The 26,591-nt window shown below is 37.0% G+C and overlaps 2 protein-coding genes across 7 annotated transcripts in view; both read left to right on the forward strand.

Moving 5' to 3' along the window:
* Positions 1 to 5,907, forward strand: part of SESTD1 (SEC14 and spectrin domain containing 1) — a 50,730-nt gene extending 44,823 nt beyond the window's left edge. For all 4 annotated transcript variants that reach the window (XM_066553438.1, XM_066553439.1, XM_066553440.1 and 1 more), the window contains 3 exons: positions 815 to 1,006; positions 2,827 to 2,948; positions 5,161 to 5,907. In XM_066553438.1, coding sequence (XP_066409535.1) covers positions 815 to 1,006; positions 2,827 to 2,948; positions 5,161 to 5,290 — 444 coding nt within the window. In that variant the 3' untranslated portion in view covers positions 5,291 to 5,907. The remainder of the gene's footprint in view (positions 1 to 814; positions 1,007 to 2,826; positions 2,949 to 5,160) is intronic.
* Positions 5,908 to 20,839: 14,932 nt separating this feature from the next.
* CCDC141 (coiled-coil domain containing 141) overlaps positions 20,840 to 26,591 on the forward strand; it is a 56,661-nt gene continuing 50,909 nt past the window's right edge. For all 3 annotated transcript variants that reach the window (XM_066553847.1, XM_066553849.1, XM_066553848.1), the window contains exons 1-2: positions 20,840 to 20,941; positions 22,362 to 22,484. In XM_066553847.1, the coding sequence (XP_066409944.1) occupies positions 20,840 to 20,941; positions 22,362 to 22,484 (225 nt within the window). The remainder of the gene's footprint in view (positions 20,942 to 22,361; positions 22,485 to 26,591) is intronic.

The following is a 26,591-nucleotide window of genomic DNA, read 5'->3' on the forward strand; positions in this document are numbered from 1 at the left end:
GGACAGTCATTGAACAGCTGTCACTGGTCTTGCTGGCTTCCCTCAGTGCCTGAGTGAAGAAATTGATTGCTGAAGTTGGTGATGGGCCTAATGAAATGTCACAGTTCCGTCAAGAGCAGCAATGCTGCAGGTCACTACCTTAGTTAACCTTCACATAGGCAATGCAAACAACCAAACAAAGTTCACTGGCTTTTGTGAAAGATATATCTCAAATAGTCTTTAAAATGGCTTCTGACAAGCTGGGCCAAAGCACCTCGTCAGATGTTTTGTCAGTCATTTACTGCTTTTAGGAGTGTCTAAATTGGACTTGTTAATTAACAGATGTGATGATTTCTAATTCCACCTCTTGCACTAGAGTTTCCTCTTTTGATGAATAAGAGTTGATGACAGGAGGGTCATTTGCTGTTACAGTGATGTGCCTCAGGGCACCTGGATGCTGGCTGACCATAGACATGGTGCCAGTGAAGTCAGGGAGACAGTCCTCTCAGCAGCGGATATCAAGTATCCCTTGGAAGATCCAAACAGCAATTCAGAGTTCTTGGGAAGCTCTCTTCTTTTGCTAGTGTGAACACTAGGGAGCAGTGGATATTGGATTTTTTTTTTAAGAGTGAAAGCACTCTTTGGTCATTACAATTTTATTCTTACTTGATCAGCATTTTCTAGTAGACCAGATTAGTTCAATGTACTTTGTGAATCTAAATTGTGGAGCTTCCATAAACTTGCCTGCTGTTGTTGCTTTAAGATGCTATTTTGTTGCCATGTGAAGTGCAGGGTTTTTACATACACTTACTCTCCCATCCCCTCCAATTTTTAGAGTACATACGATTATGGGAGACAGCTACTGCAGGCAACAGTGGTCCTGTGCCAGTCCTTGCGATGCACGTCAAGGTCCTCAGGGGACACACTTCCCAGACTGAACAGAGTGTGGAAGCAGTTTACAGTGACTTCTGAAGAAAGAGTGCACCGGTTGGAAACAGCTGTTGCATTTCATTCCACTGCTGAAAAGGTGAGTGTTGTGTTTTATTAAGAGGAAAAGTTTCTTAGCTGAGTTCAGGCAAACAAATTGTAAGAAAATATGAAGTTGCCAGTGTGTACATTTACCCTTTCTAAATATTTTTTTTAATGGCAGAAAGAAGAATTTACATATATTTTTCCAACCATTAACTTCAGTACTTAATGTAATAATTTTTTATATACCTGTATTTATATAGGGCCTGCTTAACAAAAAGGAGAACAGCACTCTTTAAATGGGAACTCTGATATTGATGATAAAGCATTTCTTTGTGTTTTTTAGACTGTAACCCTTAAAAGCCAGGAGCATTTCTTTGTGCAAGGTATGATACAAAGCAATCAGGTCATTTAAGTTCTTTGGAGAGTTAAAGGTGTATTGCCCTTTAAGCTGTTTGGATTTTGGATGGGATAACCTTCTCACAAACTGTAAATGAGAGCAGCTCTTGCCACTTTAATTTCTACACATGCTGTCTTGTTCCATCTTGTATTTTGCACCTGGTGGGGTTTGAATGTGCTTTCTTCCTGAACACACTCTACCTTGGTATGGTTTTCAGACTCCTATAACCAAATGGCTCACTGCTGCACCCAGTCAAGTGATGCAAGAAGCACACTGGAGAATGAGCAGTCAGCAACAATGTGATGAGGATTAGTTACTGAAGGGGGAAAATATTGAGAGCTTTCAAATGCTTGAACTTGAGACAATGTCCTTTAATATAGGTCATGAGGGGTAGGGCCTTTTTGTCCACAACTGCGTTTTAGTGTGAAGTGGTGTGTTTTAAAAAATCAGTTTAGAGTATGTATCTCAAATATTGATAAAAAATTGCATGTAACTGCAAAAAATTCCAAATCTTGCATATGGTAAAATAAATTCATTTTGTCATTGAAAGAGAGCGTGGATTCAGAGTTGATTCATTTGCTCCTTGGTTCTATTAATTTCTTATTTGTATCAGTGGAAGATATTTTGAATTTGCAGGCACTGGGAGTTTGGTGGAGGTTCACAAAAGCAGAAATAGATCATCTATGCTTCCAGAGATTTACCTGATACCAAATTAAATTTCAGTAGTTCATAAACTCCTAGAAGAGTAGAATCTCTCAATCCATATTATGAGCATTCTTTCATTATTGCTGGGTTAACAGTTAATTGCTGGGTTTCAGCACTCTTAACTTAAAAGAAAAATAAATTAATGTCTGACAAAACAATGCTCTTGTTCAAAAACCTAATTCTTCTTTCACTATTGGACATATATTAATGAGTCTGTGTAGAAAATAGGCTGTTAATATCCATGCTGCTTGGGAAAAAAGTAAGAAGTGGCAAAGTGAGAAGTGGAAGAAAATAGAGTACTGAGTACTGGTATTGGGTTACAACCCCATCTGGAAAGACTTGTGTACAGATTTTTTTAGTCCTACCTGTTCTGTGCCAGATGTGGTTTTTAGTTTTGAAACCTGCTGTAAGGGGTATTCATTGACCATGATGTTTCCACTTTACATTGCTGTCTTGTATCTTTAATTATGTCAGTCACTATTTTTATGCGTTTCATATTTGTTGCAGGAATATTGTCTAGGAAGACTACTTTTTATTCCCTCTCAGAAGTAATGTAAAACATTCTAATACAAAACACTGGTAGCCCTGAACAACCTTCTTAATGAACCTTAATCAGTATTTTCTTTTCTTGATTTATATGTGTCAGTTGATCTCATGTAAATGTGGCAATGGAAATGCCAAAAGAACATCCACTTTTCCAGTTAATGGCACTTAAAAAACTACATGCTATCACTTTGTACTTTATTCTGTATTTTCTTACTTTTATTAAACAGATTTTGCAGGAATGTCCAGACCAGCCAGAAGCTTTTAATGAAATGGATCAATTTGATGAAATTGAAGCAGTTGGGAAATCACTGTTGGACAGACTAACAGTGCCTGTAGTTTATCCCGATGGGTATGTAGAATGGTTTCTAATGCCTTTGGTAAAGTTGTATAATAGTCTCATATGCAGAAGAATCCTGAAGGCTTATTGCTGAAATAGAAAAGTGAGCATGTTGTTTTTATAAAATTTGAAATAGGACCTGTCTGCTTTCTATGAAAAAATGGGAACGAATTTTTAATGAGTATTAATGCACTTCCTTTTTAAAGTAGTGACTTTTTCACACTGAATGATTATTAGATTTATGCAGTCTTTGCACCAGCATAATATGCAGAAGTAACAGAAGAATGACCAGTCCCAGTCTCTTCTCCCTGAAAAAAGATATCAGATGAGAATTACAGGATTTCTATTTATTTATTTGCAATTCTATCGATCTAAGCCAGTATATTGAAGATAAATTTATATTTTATTTATTTGGTAAACAAAACAGTACTTTCCTTGAGAATTATTCATATTGACTTTAAATTCATAGTTCTTTTGAGCTACAAAGGCAAATTGAATTTGCAATCTCAGCCATAATAAAACTCAGTTCTCTGTATTTAATAATGTCTGTTGTTATGCTGAGCTTGTAGTTAATTTCTATGTGAGTTACAGCCAAGCTATGGAGCAAGTCTCTGGTGTGTAGGATGCCACACCATAATGAAAAAGGTCTGAAATAAGTATACTGAATTAGAGGCTGAAGCCTTATGAGATAACATCAGGCAACTGCATTAAGCATTACCTGAAGTCTACCTGAAAAGCACGGTTTCAGGAAGCTGGTCATGAAAATTTATTGTCATCATATTTCCAAAATGCCATATGCCTTCTGCAGGGTAGATCCTTCTATACAGAGTGCTAATCATGAAGATGGGCCCAGGTCTGAATTAGTAGTGATTTTCGCTGTTCTTTTAATAGTGTGTTTGAAAATAGTGGAAGATTTTATAGCTGTAGAAAAAAACCCAAAACAAAACAAACAAAAAACTGACCCAAAACCAGCTCAAGAAGTGTTTGTTCAAGTATTTTTGTATAACTTCTGTATGGCAGATTCTAGTGATCTGGTAAATCCTGAACATCATTTTTGACCCCTCTGGAATTTCAGTAGAGTTTTGCATATCCCCCTGTATGTCCTGTAGTTCAGGACCCTCTGCTCATCATCCTGGCATTCTGGTTTTGAAATGTTTAGCATATGGTTTGAAAAGGGTTTGCTGATTGTTAGAAAAAATAGTTTGAGATTTAAGAACATACAAAATGTCATAAATGGTTGGGGGGCATTTTCATCAGCCTGTTCACCTCTTCAGACTTCCACCAGTATCTTTTTGGAAACTCAGGTCACTGTTCCCTCTCCTGCCCATGGCTTCTGCTCTGTATGAGGAAATGCTGTGATTCGTGTGCAGTTATGCAGTCTGACCAGTTACCTCCTCAAATGAGTCTTTTCCTGCTCAGAATAACTTTTTCTGTCCAGTTTTGCCTATCTGAAAGTCCTTTGTCCTGCTGCCATTTCCAAAGCGTACAGCTTCTCTGCTTTGTAACTAGATTTAATACCCGTTCTTCTGAAACACACAGTCTGTTCAAACCCTCCCTTTGCTGACAGCTTGGTTAGTGGTCTCCCTAACATTTCAGCTGCTCTTTTTTGTATTTGAATTACATAGCCTGTCTTCCTTTCAGTTTGAGAGGTAGATGGCATAATTTGACAGCATGTGGTTGATTTAACATGTGAAGAGTCCTTTAATAATGCAGCAATTCTAAAAACTCAGAATTCATGTCTAGACAGGTATCACAGATGGTCACAGTATGCAAAATTGTCAGATGGACTTAGGGGAGAGCCAGAGAAGTGTGGTAATAAAGAGAGTTGGGAAGCATCCAGTTGCGCTTCTAGAATAATGCCTTGCTGTTCAAATCACAGAATGGTTTGGGTTGGAAGGGACATTTAAAATAATCCAGTTCCAATCCCCCTGCCAAGGGCAGGGACACCTTTCACTAGACCAGCAGTGTCCCACCACCCTCAAAATTCTGTTGAGAGTGTGTTTTGGATATGAAAGGCTCATTGAGGATTTGTAACAATTTCATAAAAATTTGCTGTTAAGTCTTCATCACTAAGTCTCCAAAGCTTTTTAAAGGTGGCTTTTAAATGACAAGAGGAAAAAGGGGCTATTTTTCTCATCTGTTTTGTGTTTTCTACTTCAATTAACAGGTGTATTCATGTACTGACTTAGTACTGATAATTTATTGTGGTTTGGGTTTTTTCTAGGTCTGAGCAGTACTTTGGGAGCCCAAGTGATATGGCTTCTGCAGCAGAACACATCAGGGAGAAGATGAAGTTAGTTAGCCTGAAAAAGCAGCAGCTGAGACAACCAGAAGCCACTACCCCAGAGAGCTAATACTGACCTTGTCTATGAATTCATAACAGGACTTCAGTTTGTAATCCAGCATGTTGTTTGCATATTACAGAATTTGGTATAATATATTAAAATGCATTTCACAGCTGTTACGAGTCTCATCTTTTTTCAAAGTAAACGTTCTCAGCATCTTAATACTGTACATCTATCAAGCCATAATTATTTAACATGCTATGAAACCATAGACTCCAAGTATCTTATGAAAGGAACTGTAAACTTTGCACTGAAATTTGCTGTAAAGCTTTACCTGACCTGTCAGCTGCTTCTTAGTTAGACAGCTGATGCTGTGTTGAGTGGTGCTAATTAAAGTGTTAGAAGTTCCATATTATGAAACTCTAGTTCTTTGCTTCCCCCATGCCCAGGTGATGTAGTAATTTTAGACTGTGAGAAAAGTACCTGCAGTGTAGACTGTGGTAACCCTGTAATTTTAATTTGAAATACTTAAAAAAAAAATCATTTTTATTGTGCCAGTATGCAACCTGCCCATCAGATCTTTGATATATCAAATTCATTAAACAGATGTTTTCCTATTTGTATTGATAATGTATTAAAAGCTGTTTGTGCTTAATAAAAATCATCTTTTTAAAATCTAAGATAAATTTGTTCTGGTCTGTATTTTCAAATATTATTTATGTTACATTTTTATGATAAGTGGTAGTAAAAATAATTGCTTTCCCGATATGTTTAGAAAATCTGTATAATTTTTCTTATGATATACATGGTAGCTATAAGGGAACTGCTCTTGAACTATTATTGATGGGTGCAAAAATCCTGGCTATTTTTTTCTTTCTTCCTGGTAGCAGTACTTGCACAAAAGTAAGATGGTATTTGCATAAGTCAGTGTTATATTAATCATAGTTTTGTTCCCTTGTAAGATTGGCACATGTCTGCTGTGCTTTATTTCTAAGTCCTTTGTTTCCCTTCAAATGTAGAATCCTGAATAATGTGAATATCCCTTTTAGTACCTTTGTGGTTAAAGGTTTTCGTGTAATGAAAGAGAAATTAACATGAGGTTCATAACTTCAAACCATGAGATTAGTAATAAAATGAAATTTATTCAGAGAAGGGAATTGGATTGAAACCAAATCAGCTGTGTGCATGGCTTGGTTGACTTCTTAATCTTCAGGATGCAATCTGGATACATCAGTTATTATATTTTTGGAAGATAGTATGAGATCTGACCATTTTAGAGTACTCTGTGTGGAACAAACTGTAAGTCTGAGAATTCTGTTATCTCACTATACTTTGCTCACAGTCAAAATAATGCTCTCTTCCTACAGGCATTGCTATTACTCTGCATATTTTCCTGATGGATGTGTCTTCAAGTACTATATTTAGATATTTTTCTTAGTTTTAAGCATTATCTCCAGAGGAAAGCGATGTTTCAAATCAAGCCATTTATTAAGAAACAGTAATTCCAAATTAACAGCTTTCCTGTAAATTCAGTGATAAAGGTACTTTTCCTCTTAGGGGTTCTGGCAAAGGAAATATAATTTTTTTTCATGCGCTTAATGCAATGTTAAAATATTACATTAATATTAGTTTAAAAGTAACTGAATTTTTACAGACCTTATTTATAAAGAGACTTTTTTGATATAATCTTTTCAAATTTAATTTAGTTGTTTAATTGCATTTGAGAAACTGATGTTATTACAGCTAATATTTGGACAGTATAAATTCATTTAGAAAGAACCAAAACATGAAAAGTATGCATATAGTTAATATAAAGTGCAAACACATAAGTAAATTAATATAGTTATAAATAAGCACCGTGTCTCCAGTTCTGCAGCATTTGTAAATTGAATCTGCTTATGGTAAATTATGGTCTGCAGTGTAAAATCTCATTAAAATGTTAGAGTAAGCAAATATTACAAACACTTTAAATTATTTTCTGGTTTTTATTTTATTTTGGGTTTTTTAATTTTATTTTCTTTTTTTACTATATTTAGGGGCTCAATACTGTATGCAAACCCAGGGCAGTATCAGAAGCTCTTCACTCATTCCTGTGACAGCTGCATGCACAACTTGGAACTGATGACTGCTCACCCCAGTAACCCTGATGTTAATTTTGGCTCAGTGTGTGTAGTCCAATCTTAATGCTGCTCTTATCTGTCCTTTGACATTCCTAGGGGCCACTGGATCCTGACTTTGACCCTGTTGACTCTAATTGAGTCTCCAGTACAGCATCTTGGGTTGTGCCAGCTTTTGCTCTGCCTTTCTGCTCTCTTCCTCTGGAATTCCTTGTCTTTAGGCAAATCGGGTGTCTGGCAAAGGGCCGTTTACCAGCACTTTACCATTTGTCCATTTTCTATGTATCAGGAATGAGGGCAAGTAGTTTTCTAAGTCGTGTTGCATGAGAGTGTGCCAGATCCTCAAATCCTATGAGTTCTGAGACTTCCTACCTTAACTGAAAATGGAAAAAACGTTTTCTGTTAATACTGCTTTTGAACTGATTGAGAGAGGGATTTTTGTGCTGGTCTGTACTCTTACTCCATCCTCTGTGGTTGTACTTGGTACTGAACTTTTAATAACCCACAAAGTCAATGAGATACAGACTTACTAAAAGCAAAAAACCCTCTGCTCAAGTAATCCATCGTTACTTGTCTGTGCATTTACTGCTGTGAAAAGAAATGTAGCTCTACTTGTAGCTCTTCCTCTGCCTTTTTTTGGTTGCAAAAATAATTCAAACAATGGAGTTCCAAAAGATGCAAATATGTTTCAGATTTTTTAAACAGAGGTCACATGCAGTGGAGGGTACAGTGCTGCAAGGTGTGAGATGGGGAGATACCCACAGAAAGGGAAGGATTGACTGCAAGGATTGTAATTGTTACACCCCTCAGTACATTACAACTAATGACTTGGAAGTGATGGGGTCAATCCTGTTCATGGTTATGAAATGAGCACCAAGATTTTCTGTGTTCCTTCTAGACAAATTTGGATGTACTTGAAATGTTTAAAAATATGATAACTATTTTTTTACTCCTGCTGGTAACATAATCCTGAGTGTGCTTTTTGTGACAGTGAATGGAAACGTGATCAACTTGGTAAGTGCCATCCCTTTTTCCTAGGGCATAAATTGCACAGACTGACAGCCGTAGAAAATGCTTATATCTACAAGCTCTTTATTGCAAAACATGTGTGGACTGTTGTATTAGTGTCCATAAAAATATTTGCTGCCTTTTACCACTTAACTTTATATTGTATTTATATTTAGTAGGATTAATGGGGTTACATTTTTCTTGGAAAACAAATAGATTTGGACCATGGGCTTCTATAGCTTTGTGTGAGTGACTGATTCAGAGTTCAAATAAAGCCACTCTGGAGGTGCAGCAGTGGGTGGAGAAGTGCTGTGTGCAGAGCAGCATCATATAGCACTTCTTGTTCCATCGTGCTGGCCAAGGATATCAGTGCCAGCTGACAAAAAGATGAGGGGAATATTTTTTTTTCCATCACAGTAAAAAATAAAAGTGTCAGTAGGTCACGATCACAAAGTGAGGTTGTCATGGGCTTTCTGCAACAGTAATGAGATGTAATGGTGTTATAATAGCCTCCCATTTCCTGAATTCTTTCTACAGGATAACTTTAATTTGTTTAGGGAGATTATTGAGAAGAAGGAAGAAGGAAAGCTTTTGGAGCTATAGATTAAATTCTCTAATAGCTCTGAAGCTAAAATGGTGAGAAATGGATGAAAGCAAAGATTTTGTGATTCCTGACTTCTGAAGGATTGACTTAGTATCTCTACAGATTTTTTTATTGGTAAAAAGGGAGTTAGGACTGTAAAAATGCTAGGTTGTTAGATTTCTGTTCTAGTTTAAAAAAAAATCTAGTTAAAAATAAAAAATTATTGAAACATAGAATAAAAATCCATACATATGTAATAGCTGCAAAAGTACCTGAATGTGAGCTGCATAGCCACAAACTGTTGAGTATCTGGAATTTGAATAACATTATTCCAATAAACTAATTAATTCATTATCTCTTTGGAGAGGTATCATCTTTTCCAGGTTTGTAGAGGACTGATACACTCTGAAATAAGATAAATAGGCAAATAGTCAAGCTGTTACTCTTTTTGTGGTTCCTTGCACAGTCACTGTGAGTCTCGGTGGATTGAGTTTTCTGTAGTGTGCCATTTCCACAATTTCCTGGTGTGTAATAGTGCAGGCAATTGCAGAGTTCCTTCTGCAGAATCAAAATCAGATGTTAGAAACCTGTTATGTGATATAATTTTAAAATTCTTGATATCCACAGGCATCTCACTTTTGTTTCCTTCAGTTAAATAGTGACTGATGCCTATCAAGACTGCATCTTCATTGAAAATTCTATTAAAAATCTAATTGCATACCTTCTGCAATGCTATGGACTCACAGAGTACTTAAAGATATTTTTCATCTAGGTTGACTGTGTGAAAATACAGGTAAGACTAAATAACCACAGAAAAAGGAGATTGATTTCAGACTTCTCTTGGATCCCTTCATACAGATCTCCCAAACACATGGTGTTTTAGGACCGTTTTTGTGATTCCAAGATTAATTTGGAACATGAAAGTGAATCACTGAAGGAACTTGTGAGAATACTTGTCTGATTCTGTGAAATTGGAGGACAACATATCACATATCAAAGCTATTCATCAAAATAGATGCTTGTGTGACTGTAAAATTTTAGTTATCTTGATACAAGAATGAATAGAAACAGGATATATTAAAAGGCTTTTAGTATATTTAAAGCACAGATGAAACACTTGAGCTCAAAATAGCAAGGAAAATTAATGTAACAGCCTTCTCTTTTCCTGTCTGTTGACTTTAGTTTACATGGGTCTCTATTACAGCAAAAATTATGGGAATATAACACAGAGACAAGAGGAAGGCTGAGGAGATCAGGAGATAAATTTATCAGGAGATAAATACCTCTTGTGAAAAAAATGCTTTCTTAAAATTTCATATGTGCTGAGGAAATATATTGGAAAACATTACAAAGTAAAGTGAAAATACCCATTTTAATTTAAGTTCAATGAGGAAAGTTCAGCTAATTTTCCAGATACTAGTGATATTTACAGTTTATAGGGCAAAGAGCAGGGCTAACATTTCTGACTTTTGAATCATGACTAAAAGCAAAGGAAACTTTATTTGATATCATTTCGGGATTTTGAAAGAAGGTTAAGTGAAAACAATTGGTTGTGTTAGCAAAAGTTGTGCAGATAATTTACATTTTTTTATGCAGATAAACCACAGTTTTTAAAATAATAATGCAGTTTCATTGGCAGTTTAATGACAACAGTGAAACATCAAATGTGCTGTGATTACTGAATGCCAAGGAGAAACTACGTTTTTGTGCACAGGTAACTAACAGACGAAATGTGTTTCAAAGTAATTGTGTTTGTAATATTAATTTAGGATTATTATGCATTTTTATTTATCATTCTACAGTGTTAAATAGATATTTTTTTACATATTAGGAAGCCTTTTAGCTTTTCCACCAGCAGGTAGCTGATAATTGCTATCAGACACCACTGATAGAAGCTCCTGTTGGGAAACCTCATAATGCACATTGGATTTGTATGTAAAGGGGGGGGAATGCTGCAAGCTATGTAAAATACCCTATTGATTTGCCAAACTCATCCATCTGTGCTTAAAATGTTTGAGTGGACCTTATGTAACCACCCCTACTTTCTAACACTCAGAATGTAAAACTCTGTGTTTGAGAAGGCAGATTTAGCCCCAGATTTTGTGTCAAACTCCTATAGCAAACCATGCCACTGACTTTCATGGCCCAGGTGACTGCCTCCTTTGCACATCTTGCTAAACGTGGTGTCCACTTATACACTTGGCTCTTCTGAGGATCCCAGTGGTACAAATCCCAGTCTTGTGCTCTCTACTCTGCTACAATGCTGTCACTGTCAGAAGACAACATGCATTAGGTGGGTTTAGAAATAGTGAAAAAAGCTTTAATGGTGGCTGTAGGTCCCAGAACACACACAGCAAAATGCTTGGGCAGCTGTGTAGAAGTGTATTGTGCTTGGAATAAGGCTGTGACAGCTCTTGGTAGAACAGCCCTGAGACTTCAGTGTAGTCCTGAGAATTGCTGGCTCTATTTGAATGGATATAAATGTTTATACATTGGGCCTTAAAAGCTTTGAGCTGTTTCCTAGACTTTACACCAAATGTTAATTCTAATAATCTATAAATTATGAAAATAAAGTGGAGAGGAAAGCTTATCTTAAAGCTAAGGCTTTAAGAACAGACTTTTGGAGGAGCTGAGAGAAAACTTGTAACTTGAGACATTCTATATCAGAATGAAACATGAATACCTACGAGAACCCAGATTTTAATTTGTTAGTATTCTCCATTTTGGCAGGAGCAGTCAATGTGTTAATTTCAGTCAATGTGTTAATTTCAGTGCAATTTCCAGGCATGGTTCACTATGTTATGCTTGGTTTGCAGTGAATGAATTGCCATCTCAATTTTGAGTTTTCTGTTTCCCATGTTCATTTTCCTAGAGTGAGTTGCAGATGCTGGGTGACAACATATTCCCACTGTCATTGCTGAATTTCCAGGCATGCCAGGATTGCTCATGATTCCTGTGCCTCACAGGACAAGAGGCTGCAGAGTTCCAGTGGGCTGTTGATCTCCAGTAGAACGCTTCTTTCAAATACTGTGCCAGGATTTCTCTGTCATAAGTGTCTTTTAACATTCCATTCTCCCCTTAAGGTTTTTGGGCAACTAGGAAAGAGAGTAGGTTTCGTGGTGCCTCAGCTGTTTTCACAGGCAAGCCTTACAGCATGGTTACTTGATATTTAATATGATTGTGTGATACAAGTCTGACTTTCAGAGACTTGGGAACAAGCTATATCTAAACTGGTACGAAGAGCAGCCTGTTCTTTTTCTCAACCTTTGTATCCAGCTCTGTGTGCCTCTATTGGATGGTACATAACTGCAAGCTGGGCTCAGCAGGGTGAGGATTGTGCAATGTATTCAACACATTTGAGTGCCACTCCACATATCAGTGGTGATGATGTGAACGTGATGCTCACTGTCTGCTTTGTATCATTCAGTGCCTCTCAGAGCATGGCCTTCCTCCTCTCCTCCTCCCCAGGACTAATGTATCCAAAGGAACACAGTAATTTGTGACATGTAAGCCAGGGTTAATATTAGTGCTTTGCTTGAAATGGCATCAAAAGGCTGCAGTGAGCCACGCGTTCAATGAGCCTTGCTGGATTTTATTTCCACTTGTCGCATGTGGCCTATTTGTTAGGTAGCTGCTGTTTGCAGGCATCATTTCATGGTGCATTGCCTCTGCAGAACCAGCCACACATGAAGAAACCAGGGCATTTGTTCCTGCAGGTGGTGGAAATGTGAACTAATCGAGTGATTTTGTATTTACTGTTAGCTGTTAGCTCCTTTCTAGGTATTGCTTTGTCTTCTGGATTTTACCAGAGGTATGACCATGTGTCTATACCACTAAACTCTCTTATTCAGCAGCAATTTCATCAAAGACTTTGCAAGTGATCCAACAGATGTTTAAAGAGTTTCTTGATTGTTTTCCAAAGAAGAGTTTACTTCTGAGATGAAATGGTTGGTACTGCCAGTGTGTGTTGGGAGGGGGTGGCAGCTGCATCCCCCTCTTCACAGTGTTGCTAGAAAGGAAACCCCATCAATATTAAGGAGTGGCAAGATGTCATAGTCATGAAAATTTTGCACACACATGGAGGATGTAAAAAGCACAACTGAAATAATTTTCATCTTAGAATACTGAGATGATGGGGGTTTTCCCTATATATAATAGTGAGACCCGAAGAGCAGTAGCAAGCAAAAAAAGAAAGGTGGGAAAACCATTTGATGAATAGTGTGTTTCACATACAGTGAAAATATTTATAAAAATCTTTTGGTTTCAATAAGTGGCCTTTAATGTTTTGGAAGATCAAGCTCATCCTTTGAAGTCAGTCAATCAAAAACCCTGCAAAAAGAAGGAATATTCACACAGTGAGAACTAACATAGAGAAAGGAGTTTAGTTACAGGATAATTATCAAATATCAGAACAAGTGGACAAAAAAAAAGATTAAAAAAATAAGCCCATCAAGTACTCTTGCATGGTATTTTTATCCTGGAAAAACTGAAAGTAAGGTTCTGAAACATGGTTGCTGCAGATCCTGCTGCGTTGACAAAGGATGACTTACAGTACATCATCTGTCTCTGCTTCTGAAAAGACTTGCGTGTAATGAAAATAAGACAGAGGACTCCTCAAAAGTGTCTGTTAATTTAGGCCAGATTCTAAGTATTATAAGTAAGGACACAATTCTAAGTAAGGACACAATACAGTCCTTACCTGAAAGGGACAGGCAGAATCTGGTATGTGATCCATGTTTGAGGTATCAAGGTCTGGAAGAGGGCAATGTGTGATCAGAACATACAGAAGAATCCTCAGCAGTGTCAGCCTTCAAGTAGCAGTTATACAGGATGGACTTATCTTTAAAAAAAAATTAAAGCATGCTATTTATAACCCCACTGATAAATGACTTTTTTGAAAAACCACTGAGCCTCATGGTTCTCTAACACCTAAAATTCAACTGCCCAGCTGCATATTTCTTTTCTGGATAAATATCAGAGGTGTGAAGTAATGTTGTATTACAAGTGTGTCTGGGAAGCATATTTGTGTACATGTTCTAAATTTAGCCTTCTGAAAGTTGCATAACTCAACTTTTCAGAACAATAGCAACAATATGGCTTTTGTGTTTTGGTGTGGTTTGCATGATTGTATCTATTTAATTAGTCCCCTGTTGAATTGAATGTCTTATACTGATCTTTTTGCATCTGCTGGCTGATTGCATTTCACAGGTCTGAACAGAGTTTTCACTCTTAAAAGATGGCCCTAAAAACCCAGTTACACTGCTTGAAATCTGAGCAGTCTGTGTGATTTTAACTGATGTTTTTATTTCACAAGTTTAGTACATGCATCTGTATTTATGTATAAACATTGAAAAAAATTAAACTGAAATAGTCTTTTAATACAGCTGAAATGTAAATGCAAGTTAAACACAGAAAATAGAGACATGGGGCCAAAGTGCTCCAAAGTTACCTTATTAGTGGTAGTTTGTAGCTGCCCTGAGGGTTCAGTGTAGATTACCAATCTGTATCTTAATCTTCCTTCTTTACAGAGAGAAAGAGTAGCCTGTCTCACATCTATATTTGGTGCAGAGTGCATGCTCCACTGTGCTAACACACCACATCAGGAAGGAATTTCAAATGCTCCCAAGGAATTCAGTAACAAAAGTCCTGTTGGCTTTCCTTACATGCATGGGCAAGGGGAACATAGTAATCCTGTGTAATAAACTCTTCTCTTGCTGCTGCTGCTGCTGCTGCTGGAGCCTCAAACACGGACTAATGAACCCTCTAATGTCTCTTCACCCTCCTGACAGAGTTGAATACCCTGGGCCACCGTCTCTGTTGACAACCTTTCAGCTGGGCTGACTTGTGCCTGTGCCACCTGTGAGCTACTAAATCGGCTTCACTTTTGCATTCACCAGGGTAGAGCTCCATAGGCTGTGCAGCATTTGTTTTGGACAACACCCAGTGAGACAGAAATGTTGAGCTTCTCCAGGGGTGCTGATGGGGTAAGTCTGTTCTCCAGCTGATTCTGTGGAAACTGGAGAGCCTCACTGCCATTTCTGCAGTAAACTTAAGAAGATGTGCTGATGTCTTCACCTGGAACATGAGAGAGAATAAGATGTGATCCCTTTGCAATTCACATTTGTGAACTGTTTTCTGTTTTGTTAGATTTTTTTTTTTACCCCATTCAAAAGTTAAAATTTTCACTGTCTATATTTTGCCATTTTAGGTACACTCAAACAGTCATCAAGTCACTTCTTTCTTATGTCTTTTCTCTAGCTATCACTTTGAGGAAAGGTGTAAATCCAACTTGCATTTTTTATTGTCTTTGACAGCAAAATCAAATTAAACTTGCTAAAAAATATGATAGTAAGTAACTAACATCTTTCCATTTGAAGAAATCTGTTCCAGATTGACTTTGAGATACAGCTGTTAATCACTCAGAGCTGTCAGGGGCTTCAGATTTATTGCAGGGGCCCATGTTCCCTCTCTTTCTCTTCCTTTCCTCAAAGTACTTTTTATCCTCTTCTTCTAGTTTATTGTTGTATGAAACCACTTCAGGGTTATCTGCAAGTAAAGAATCTGAAGAATTTTTTTTTTTCTGCATGGGGTTAGTTTTAACAAGGAAAGGAACTTCTGTCTGAGGGCACTAATGTGTTAATCCATTCTCAGAACAAGAAATTTGTTTTGCTGCAGGGGTTCTTAAGTGGAGAATCCAACACCTTAGTTTTTTATGCTGCCCATCTTGAATCATGTTCTAAGATAACAAGATATGAAGAAAGCAGATTAGATGAGCACATTACTGCCAAGCTGCTGCTGCTGCTGCTAATTATTATTATTATTATTATTATTATTATTATTATTATTATTATTATTATTATTATTATTATTATTATTATTATTATTTCTTCTGTATTTTCAAAAACAGGGCAGTTATACCCTCTTCTAGAATTCGAGCCTGATGAATAAAAATGCAAGCAGTCCCTATGTGCTGCATACCTCTTAATCTTGTATATAAGACTAGTAAACAACTGGAAGACAATTTTCAAAATAACAGATGCTAGAAAGAATGGTGGTTGTTTATATAACACTTAGAATGTAGAATTCTAAATTTAAAGGTTATATGAGCTTTCTTAAAATTAATATGGAGGCTGAAGTGACATTTAACCCTAGTTAAATTTGCTGGATTTTTCTATCGTTCAATAAATAATAGAGATTTAGGTACTATTTCCTTTTTACAGGTTCTAGGTACAAATAGTATGTATATTTTGTGGAAATTCTCTAAGATCCATAAAGAGGGATGCAGGCAAGACAAAGCTTCAGGATGAAAGAGCAGAACTTGATATATTGATGACCAGTGGACTGAAGTGTTTCAGCTGTCATTGCTCCCCATGTCTGTTTACTGTATGGGGTTTTTTTAATGTTGTTGTTCTTGGAAGCAAACAAATAGTGATTTTTGCTCTTACCATTGCACTGAATTAGCAGTGTTAAGGAGTTTGCTGGTTTCTAAATCTCTGATACACTGCTGGTTTTACAGCTAGCAGTGTTGCTTTATTTTCTTTCACAGAGATGTTCATTGTCACATGGATAACTTTCCTATTGGCAGTCTCTCTGTGTGATGGTGCTTTTTGGCTAGCTTTTTCTTTTCATGCTGATTTCTTAGTGTGGTATGAAGTATATTTGGACAGGTGATGGAGGAAAAAGAGTAGAAAGGTTTTTGTTAGAGGTGATGCACAGGAAAAATGGGAATAGAATATAATTCTATTGCAAGAATAATATAATTCTTCACTATACTTTGACATTTTAAAATAAAATTAATCTGGAACTATTGTTTCTGGAACTGAAACAATACTCCAGGCAACACTCCAGGACTATAGTGTGTTCTTAGAATTTTTTTTCTGGAGAGAAGCAGGTTGTCTCTTTTACCGCTTTTTCACTTTTTCATACCTAGCCCTTTACTGGGACTTCTATGCTTTCTTTTTCCATGGCAAGGGCAGGAAAACCTCCTTTTGGGGCCAACAGGGTCATGGGCCGCTTTGGAGTTGCCTTTTCCCAAGTTCCTGAGCTCTCAACTCAGAAATGCCTTCTGCCTGTGCTGCAGCTCTTTCCTACTGAAGTTCATGTCATTAACCCTGGCTGGCCCTGTCTCTCCCTCCTGTCCTGCCTGCAGGACTTGGCAGCAGTGACCCCTCACTGCTGTGGGGGAGCCAGGCTCCTGTGGGTGCCCATTGCTCCCAGGTGTCTGGGTTTGTGGGAGGACAGACTTCCCCAGCCTCAGGGCCCTGCTGGGGCTGTGCTGGTCCTTGCTCTGCCTCTGGGTGCAGGAATTTGGTTTGTGCCCAGCTGCTGTTGGTCCTGTCCCTCTGGCCCTCAGTAAAAGAGGAAAGTCTGCAAGGGCCACAGCTCCCTTTTGTTTTCTGTCAACCTTCTCTCCAGGGCAGCTCTCAGCAAGAAAACTTCTTTCCACCTCAGTGTTTAGAAAGAGGTGACATTCCAAGTTGCTGTTCCCCACAGGCCATCCATGGGGCCGACCTTTGTTTCCTGCCTGCGTCCCCTGACTGTTGCCAGGATGGTTTTGATCATTCTTGGTTTGGGATTTTAGGAATAACGGGTTAGAATTTCAACCTGTTTGTCACCCTAGAAACTTATTCAACCAGTGTAGGGTAAAAAGAGACGTCTTCCAGGAGGAAAACCCAGTTTTTGCTCAATGCTTACCCTTGAAGTGACCTCATGGCTGTTTTATGGGCCTGGGGATTAGCAAGACTGCTTGCTTTCATGCCCTCATTCCTCATGATACCTGGAAATGGTCCCTACTCAAACAGTGAGACCATAAGAACCAGTAAAAAGCAATGAGCACAGTCTTGGAGAGGACTGATGTCTTTGTCCCTGTATCAGGTAGGGCTATGGAAGCAGTGTTTATTGGAAGCCCCTTTTTACAGGCCTCATGAAGCCCAGAAGTCTGAGGAATACTTTCTTCCCTTCTTTGCTGTGTATGCCTGCTCTCCCAGGTCTGAGACAAGGAAGAAAGAGGAGACCTACTACATTTACAAACCAGTCAAAGTGAAGCACCTGGTGGCTTTGAGGCTGCAGGGAGTGAACTTTGTCTCTCCCAGAGGCATTTTCATAATGCACCAGCAGCTTAAAAACTCTCAACAGAAAGAAACTTATCTCCAAGAAAGTCAGACCCTTTTTCTATGTATTGCTATCAAAACTGTGAATAGTACACTTTGCTTGCTACACATGAGGAAAACCTGTGGATTGGACACTCTACATGTTAAAAATTAAGTAAATTTTATCTTATTTACCTCTCAAATCCTTTATACGTACAGTTGTTTCAGATAATACATGACATTATTTACACTAGAGAGACTTGATCTTTTTTTCTGTTTTCCTGAGATTGTTTCCTTTGTTCCTTTGTTCAATTTTGTTGTTTCCTGCGGACAGCTGGTGAATGTTCCTTTCCTCTTGTCATTCTTCTTTCACACAGCAGTAGCAAAGGGAAAATACTTCTCTCTCCTGACACAAATAGCCCACCTTTTTCTGGCTGCTACCGGGATTTTTGTTTGTTTCACACAGAGGAACAGACAGATAAGTAAACAAGACAGAGAAAGGCATGCTTGTTAAATTTTGCTCCCTTGGACACAGCTGAAGCTGCTCAACATGCAATGCCAAAATCCTCTTTTTTTTCCTCCCAGGGTTATGTTCTAAGATATGATTTGATTCCTTGATAACTTTTCTCTGCCACTACTCTGATGTTCCCCTGTCTCTGTCTTCTATGCTTAGCATAAGATGAATAAATACAATATCCATGAGTTTGTTATCAGACATTCTGAATCACTTGTCTCAGTTGTTACCAAATTTGCTTATAGTCAACTTCTTGAGTGTGGCATTTTTCCCTTATTTCCAGCTGTCAGCACTATGAAAAATGATACCTCATTTAACTTGAGTGAAAAAGAGCTCTTATGTCTGGCTACCCCAGGGAGATGATGGATTGGCCCAACTTGTGCCATGAAAAAATACACTTAGAATGCTCTTCTGAGAGAACAAAAACTCAAGGACATAATACCAAAATTGGTTTGTAACTCCTTTTGTAACAGTAAAAAGAGGTTTGCCTGTGTTTTCCTAATTAGTTTTTCCAGCAGCCAAGTGCTGTTGGTCCTCCAAGTGCAGTCCTGCCTGCAGGGTAAAAAATCCAAAGTTGCTTGTCTTCTGGAAGGTTTTTTTGAAAGCTGGATTTAGCAGGTTTTGTAGAATGGATCTATCTTCAATTCAAACCAAAATAGGGCTCTCTTAAGTTTCAATCCTGAAGTTTTCTTTCGGACTTCCGTCTCCCAGGTTTTGTGTTGGGATTAATTATCAAAATTTTGTTCTGCCACACTTATTAGAGGAATACATATAAGTCCCAAGGAGATTTTTCTACTGTGTCAATATCCAAGGAATACTGACTACTATGGCAGGGTCCCTGGGTCTCTTACAGGTGTTAGGAAGAGTTTCAGAAAACTGTGTGATACTTGTTCCTTGGTTGGCAGCTTGAGGGTTCATGATTGTGTTTTGGCACAAGGGATGGATTTTGCTTTGCCAAGCTCATTTTGTTTAACACAAACTGCCATTAAGGGCTTCTTCATATCCTGTTTGGAACTCATGGTTTGAAGGTAGTGCTCAGATTAGGAATATAATCTGCTAATAATTGGAGGGAGGAAGAAATGAACAAACAAAAAAGTAAAATCCTACCTTGACAAATAATTTGAAATTCCCTGTAACTACCTTAAGTTTCTTCTAATCCAAACTATTTTAGAATTTGCTTCCAGATCTTGGTTCCATTGCAGGTGTGCATGTCCCTGTATGTAATTAGAAATCTAGTTTATATAAAAATGTATTTAAATGTTGCATATTTTTAAGCAAACCAAACAAGCAGACGCTTAGGGAAGACTTATGCATGTGGTTTCTTGGGTGGAATTGTTTTTCCAGAGTGACCTGCAAGCCTAAACACCAGTGTCACTTTCTCAGCTGTTCTGTGGAAGGAAACACAGCAGCTGCTATCCCATAGTGTGGGCTACTTGTGGCATGCTCTGGACTATGCTCTGGTCAATAAAATTAATATGTCAAACCAATATTGTAATCTAAACATGTCTAATAATTCCCCACACTGAATAAAAAACTTAAGCAGTGTTTAAGCAGCTATTAGAGAGGTCTTCCTTATGCTCATTTAGAACAAAATGAAGACTCTAGAAACAATTTCAGATTAAATTGAAAAGAAGGTAAATTATCTTAATCTTAGGAATAAAATATTCCTTAAGAATCCAAAGTGCTTGGTTTTCTTCTCTTATTGTTATGGTCACTATACCTTTAAGAATTTTTGGATTAGAAATCCCTTGTTTTAATTTAGCATTTGATATATATACATATGCTCATCCTGTTTAAAGACTTTGATTCAGCAGAAGAATCATGTTGAACATATATATTCAGTAGCTAGTAAGTGAAAAAGTATTTACTGTTATAATGTGAAAATGTAGATTTGATGGTTCCATGTTCGAAACCTCGTAACACTGGGTTTGTCAGTATAGAATCAAGGGTAATTTTTTATTATAAATTATAGCTGTTATAATTTGAGAACTTTTTTTAAATTTGGTTAACTGATGTCAGGTGATGGCCGTGTAAGAAGCCCTTCACACTTCAGATGGTGACAAAAAAGAGCAGGCAGCTTAATGCTACCAAACTAGGGGTGTGTCAAATCTCTCTCAAGAATGATAAACTCAATGGAGTTGTCTATTTTTAACCTCCTGTTCTTTCCTTTTGGCAGACTAATCAGTGTTAGCTGAGCCGTTTCACTGAATGAATCCAAGGGACTCTGGTGCTCTCTGAGATGAGCAGTGGACCCTGAGAGAACAGCTCAAGCCTGCTTTGATGTCTGCAGCCCCGTTGTGAAGCACCATGTCAGATGAAGCCAGCTCGGAGCAGAAGCCTTCTACAACAACAGTCAGCTCCGTTGCTGTGCAGGCTGGGGATGCCAGTATTGTTATAGCTGTGCTTAAGGTAAGGCAGAAACTGCTGCTATGTCTGCTCTTGTCTTTCTGCTTTTAAATATTAACATGATTAACACTTTTAAATATTCTGGGCAAACGAGTAGTTAGCATAAAATGATGCAGCAAGGCCATTTGATTAGTCAATATATAACAGACTTGGAAGTTAACACTTGTTTCTGTTCAGAATTACTCGTGGTGGCTTTTGGATTACTGGTGGTTTGTTTTCCAATAGGATAAATAGTTTGGTCAAAATATGTAGGGTCTTGGAAGGAATTCCTCTTACTCGGTTTAAAAAGAGTTAAATTAAAAGTGTCATAATGATGTGTTTAAAGCATAATGAATGCAGTTAAGCCTCCTTGAGTTACTTTAACCTGTGCTCAGCAATAGTTTCACACAATAAGTGGCTCTACAAACTCCACAGATGAGATATTTTCTGGGAAAAAAAATAGTCTAAACTTAATAATGAGTAGTTATTTTTGAAAGCTGTGAATCCACAGTCACACATGTTTCAGTAGGCCCTTGTGTGCATGCAGTTGTGCTTATAAGCACCGAAAGGCCTCTTCTGTGAGCTGGAATCCACACCTTCACATCTGCCATTGGGAGTAAATCTGGATGCTAGTAATGAATCCCAGCTGGAATTTATTGGCATTTTTTCATTCTCCAGACAACCTGGAAAATGTGCTAGCTTCAGCCATTAGAGTCTGCTTGTGATGCAGAATAAGGTGATAATGAGTTGAGTTGTCATCTAATTCAGGTGATTGCCTCACCTGTGGGAAGGTTTTTTGAGGTCAGTTTTCACCCTTCCTGTGAGGTGGTCTGCTGTTGAAGGGGAGTAATTTCATTGCAAGGAGACTCAAGTTGATGGTGAAGTAATTTATTTTCCCTGTGGAACCATGACAGTGGCATCGCAGTGACATCACAGCTTTGGTCCTTATCAGCATCCTTTGGTGCCTGTCCCAAAGACTGTTAAGTGTCCCTGCTGCTACTCATGCAATGTCTTGTTCCATATATTCACTATAGAGGTACATGGGACCTAAGTGGTAGAAATAAGATCTGAGGCTATGGTTTTTGCATCTCCTGTAATACATTTTTCACTTCTGCTTATCCCACTCACCCACCAAATTCATTTTACTACCTGTGTTATCTTCATCTGAAAGGGGAGATGGGTCAGAGAAAAAAATTTGGCTCATTGTGATAATTTTACTCTTCATGGACAAAATCAATATTGGAGCACCTTCTGGATAACATTAGTCCGGGATTTTGTTATGTTTCAAATGAAGTTTGTACTGTATTCTCTGTGACTTCATTGTGTGTATGGTCCCTGTGCTCCTATGACCGTGGAAAGCATGTGTGAGCTGAGAACCCATGTGAGTGAATAAATAAAGGAAACCTTGTGTTTTCTGAAGGCTGTAATTGTTTGCTTATTACAGTGTGGAAAATGGGTGAAGCTTCAGCTAGCTGAATCAACACCAAATATATTAGAAATTGGCAGCAATCAAGATGAGACTAAAAAACTACTTCAAGATCATGAATTCCTCCTATCCAAGCTGAAGGTAAGATGTGATAAGACCACAAAAATCAAAAATATTCCTCAAGCCATTACAGTTCAGGTACAACAGCTGATGGAACTGCCTGTGCCTCCTATTGCAGTATGGTGGTTAGGTTAAACTCCACGTAGGAGAAAATATGTTCAACCTTTGTCAGTGTAGCAGATCTTCAATGGTCCTTGTGGGTTCCTTCTAATTCAGGATATTCTATAATTCTCTGGAAATTAAGCTTCTTCCCAGGAAAATTATGCTTCTGACGGCAGCAGGAAAGGCCCAGTTTTTTCTACTTTATATATCAGTGTCAAGTGAAAAAATCCTATAGCCCTCAGTTACTGCTAAATATAAAGGAATGCCAATTCATTTTTTAAATTCTCCAATGTTGTGAAAAGTCTGATTATTTTATAACAGCTGTGAACACAAGTAAGCTCCTTGTAAGTCTGAAGCAGATATTCCACAAACATTTAAATTAAACCTTAACTGATGTAAATTGCATTGGGAATGCTACTGTAGGATTAAAACAGCTTGTTTTGATCTAAGAATATTTTAGTTGAGTAACAATCCTGAAATCAGATTTTTGCATTCCAAAGAGCAGTGCACAGGAACGGTGGCATTTGGACGCTGAGGCTTGCAGTAAAGAACTTGGACACTGAGGCTTGCAGGAAAGAACTGAATAAAGGATGGATGTTTGACACTGAGAAGTCTGAAGTCACCTAAAATGAAATGTTTTAATATTTTGATAGGGTAGGTTGACTTTATATATGAGGACAAATTAATTCCTCTAACATCTTTGAAGCTATGAAGAGTAACTTATCTATTTAATTTCTGGGGGGGATTGCATAAACTTGAGATCTGAAAGAACAAATATGATTTGGATAGGATCAAGTATTTGATTTAATACCAATGACTATGTGCTTCCCCAGTCATTAAAAATATCCAATGAGTGTGAGGGAACTCAGTACAGTATATACAGAATGTAGCTAATACACTGCATTGTGTGGATTTTGAAGAATATGAAGAATAGGATTATGGAAAAACCTGCCAAACACCCAAACCCAACCAAAATACCCAAATCCTAGAGAGATGTGGTTTTCCTTTCCTTTTTTATGCAAATTGCCTCATCTTTATTGTCACTAATGTAACATTTGGGTGTTCTTAGGACAAGCTGCTGTGTCCTGTTTGAGCAATTCAGAATTAGCTGAGTTCTTACACCCTGATGACAGGAAGAAGCTGATTATTTTTCTCCTAATTTTCAAAAATAAATATTAAAGAGTGGAAAAAGAAAACAGAGTAATTACCATCTTTAAAAGAAACTCCCATATTTCTAAGAAAAACAAAGTTTCAAATAACATTTTACTATCAAGTCAAATCAGATGGGAAAATTTATTATGCATAAACTGTTAAAGAATGCTTTGGGAACAAATACTCATTATTTCATGGTTTATGCCTGTGGTCCTTGCAATATTCAGCATTGATTAATGAATATTCTATAAAAGAATTAAGTTCAAAATGACTACTTTTTCCTCAATAATATGAGCTGTGATAATAAGGGGCTGCAATGTTGTTATAATTCTTCCTGGCTGTGCATTTTTCAGCCATGACCATTTGTGACTTAGAGTAAATTGTTAACACTTGTCAGTAATTACATAGTCTTAAGTCACTAAACCCACTTGTAAAAAGTTTTTCCAAACTTTTTTTCCAAAACCAAAAGCTTTTTTTTATTGATTCTATAGTTTTTGAAATATTGTTTATAGTAATGCTTTTCCACTTAGCATTTGATAATGAATTACACCTTAGCTATGTGAAGATGGGTAAGAGGCAGTTTGAATTGTTTCCCCATTTCTTTTTTATTTTTGTAAAAAACAAAAAGGGAAATAAATCCTGACAGATACTCATACTTGATATGAATATGCTTAACTTTGCTGATTAGACTAAGCCAATTCAAAATTAAATTTTTGTGCAAGTCAGGCAAAAATTCTTGAATAATTAATGATTCCATCTTGAAACTAGTACTGCTTAAGGCAAGAGTTAGATGATTCATACTAAATACATCCTTGGAATCAGTAGAGTTGAACCTATGGACTTTTAGAAGATAATTTATGGAATAGTTGTCCATTCTGGCATTATCCCATGTTCTTCTGTAAACTCATTCTAGGTTTTGATCACCCCTTTGCTTTTTAACTTCATTATTTTCATCCAAGTATATTTATTGCAAGTTATAATCAAAATATTCTTCTGTCAGCTTAATATGTTGAAGATTCACAGGTGTAAGTAAGGACAAAATCTGGCACAGTGATCAGTTTACATTCAGTACTTCTGAAGCTAGAGGAAAAGGAATGTAATACAGCTCGGTATTTCAGGGAATTGGTTTTGACTTAGCAATGTTAACAGGGTTAAAAACCCGAACAAACAGTTTGACATTTAGTAGGGCAGATGGTACTTTAAACAGCAATTGGAATAGATTTGTTGAAAGAGAAAACAGTAATTTTTAGAACAATTTTGAAGTTCTTTTAATGTTCAGAATTATAGTGAAAAAAATTCATGTGTGGTCTTCAGGGCCGTAGGGGAAAAGATATCCAAAATAATTTGCTTTGACAGAATGTACTCTAGCTTATTTGTAACTGATTTACATTTGTTCCATTAAATTTAGCAATTGGGAACATCCCACTACTTTAAAAAAAAAAAACCCAGAACACAAGTTTTGAAAAGGGCCCCATTCAAATGTTTGTGGATTAGGAAACAGATGTGTTATTATTAATAGAGTTGAAAGAATAAATGTTGAACAGGAAAGATTAAAACTGAGACTAAACAGAGGACATGTATACAATGTTTACATCCAATTAAAATTCCCCTCAATAGTCTCACCTAATAGGTTCAGATTCTAAGCTATTATATTATGTTTCTGTTTTGCTAAATCAGACCATATCAGCAGCACCAGTTTTGTTGAAACCATCAACTGCTGTGATTTCATGGAAGACTCTTTCCAATAACTGATTCATCCTTTTTTAGGTAACTTTCAGCAGGTTTATATGTTCTGGAAATATGTATATGTCCATATGGATGTCTCATTCTTCACAATTTAAAAAGAAAAATGAGAGGAATCAAACCTATAAAACCTGAGACAAAATTTCCAGGAGGCAAAATGATATAGATTGCTCTTTGCTTAAACATTTCTCTGCCATTCTCCTGTTGTTTCCAAGAGAAGCACTACTTGGAGATAACATGATTTCTTAATGCTTGGCTCTCTCAATATTAAAACTCACTGGATCTTCTGGAAAAAAAAAAAAAAAAGAAAAAGTGTGTGTGTGTGTCCATAAAAATGTTAAAATTCCCAAGAAGGCATTCTTGGTTTGCTTCCAAAGTTCTGGTTTTTATCATGAGCAAGACTGTGGCAGAACAGCCACAAAAGTGAAGAGAATCTAGCCCATAAACTTAAGTTTAAAACCATCATTGTTATTAATTTGGCTCATGAGCCTGAGGATTGCTCCTATTTATTATATTTACTTTAAATTACAGAGCATAAATTGCAAAATATTAATTTATATGCTAATAGCCAAGAGAAAAAAAATCAGAAAATTACGTTCTTCAAAAAACACTGATAGAATACACTAATTTTTTTGCATTTGATATCTTTTAAATAAGCCTTTTAGTTATTTAGAGCAAAAATATTTTCAAAATGCTTATTTTTCAGTAATTTTGTTATGGAAGAGATTATTTGGTAATATTTTCTGAATTATTGGCAATTAGTTGTTGAGGTACCCAGCAGTACAATTAGCAGCAAAGTTCAGCTGCATTTTTATCAAGCCAGAGCTGACTTTTGCAAGTTATTAAAAAAAAAAAGGGGAAAAGGTAAAATGTAATAAATATATTTTTTTTTTCATTGTTAGTTCATCTCACTCATCAATTTCAATATTTGTATGAACAAAATTCCCACCAAAATAGTATTTGTCTTGAGGTAGCTTTATGACTATTTTCAACAACTGTGTTGTATAATCTCAGCACTGCCTTTTAGCACTAACTAAAGGTTAATTTTAGCAGCATCTCAGTGCTAAGAGAATGGCAGGGTAGTTTACACCTCTGAAAATTCCAAGTTATGTAGTCAGTGTACAAAAGCTC

The sequence above is a fragment of the Molothrus aeneus genome, chromosome 7, assembly GCF_037042795.1.
Source record: "Molothrus aeneus isolate 106 chromosome 7, BPBGC_Maene_1.0, whole genome shotgun sequence".
Taxonomy (NCBI): Eukaryota; Metazoa; Chordata; class Aves; order Passeriformes; family Icteridae; genus Molothrus; species Molothrus aeneus.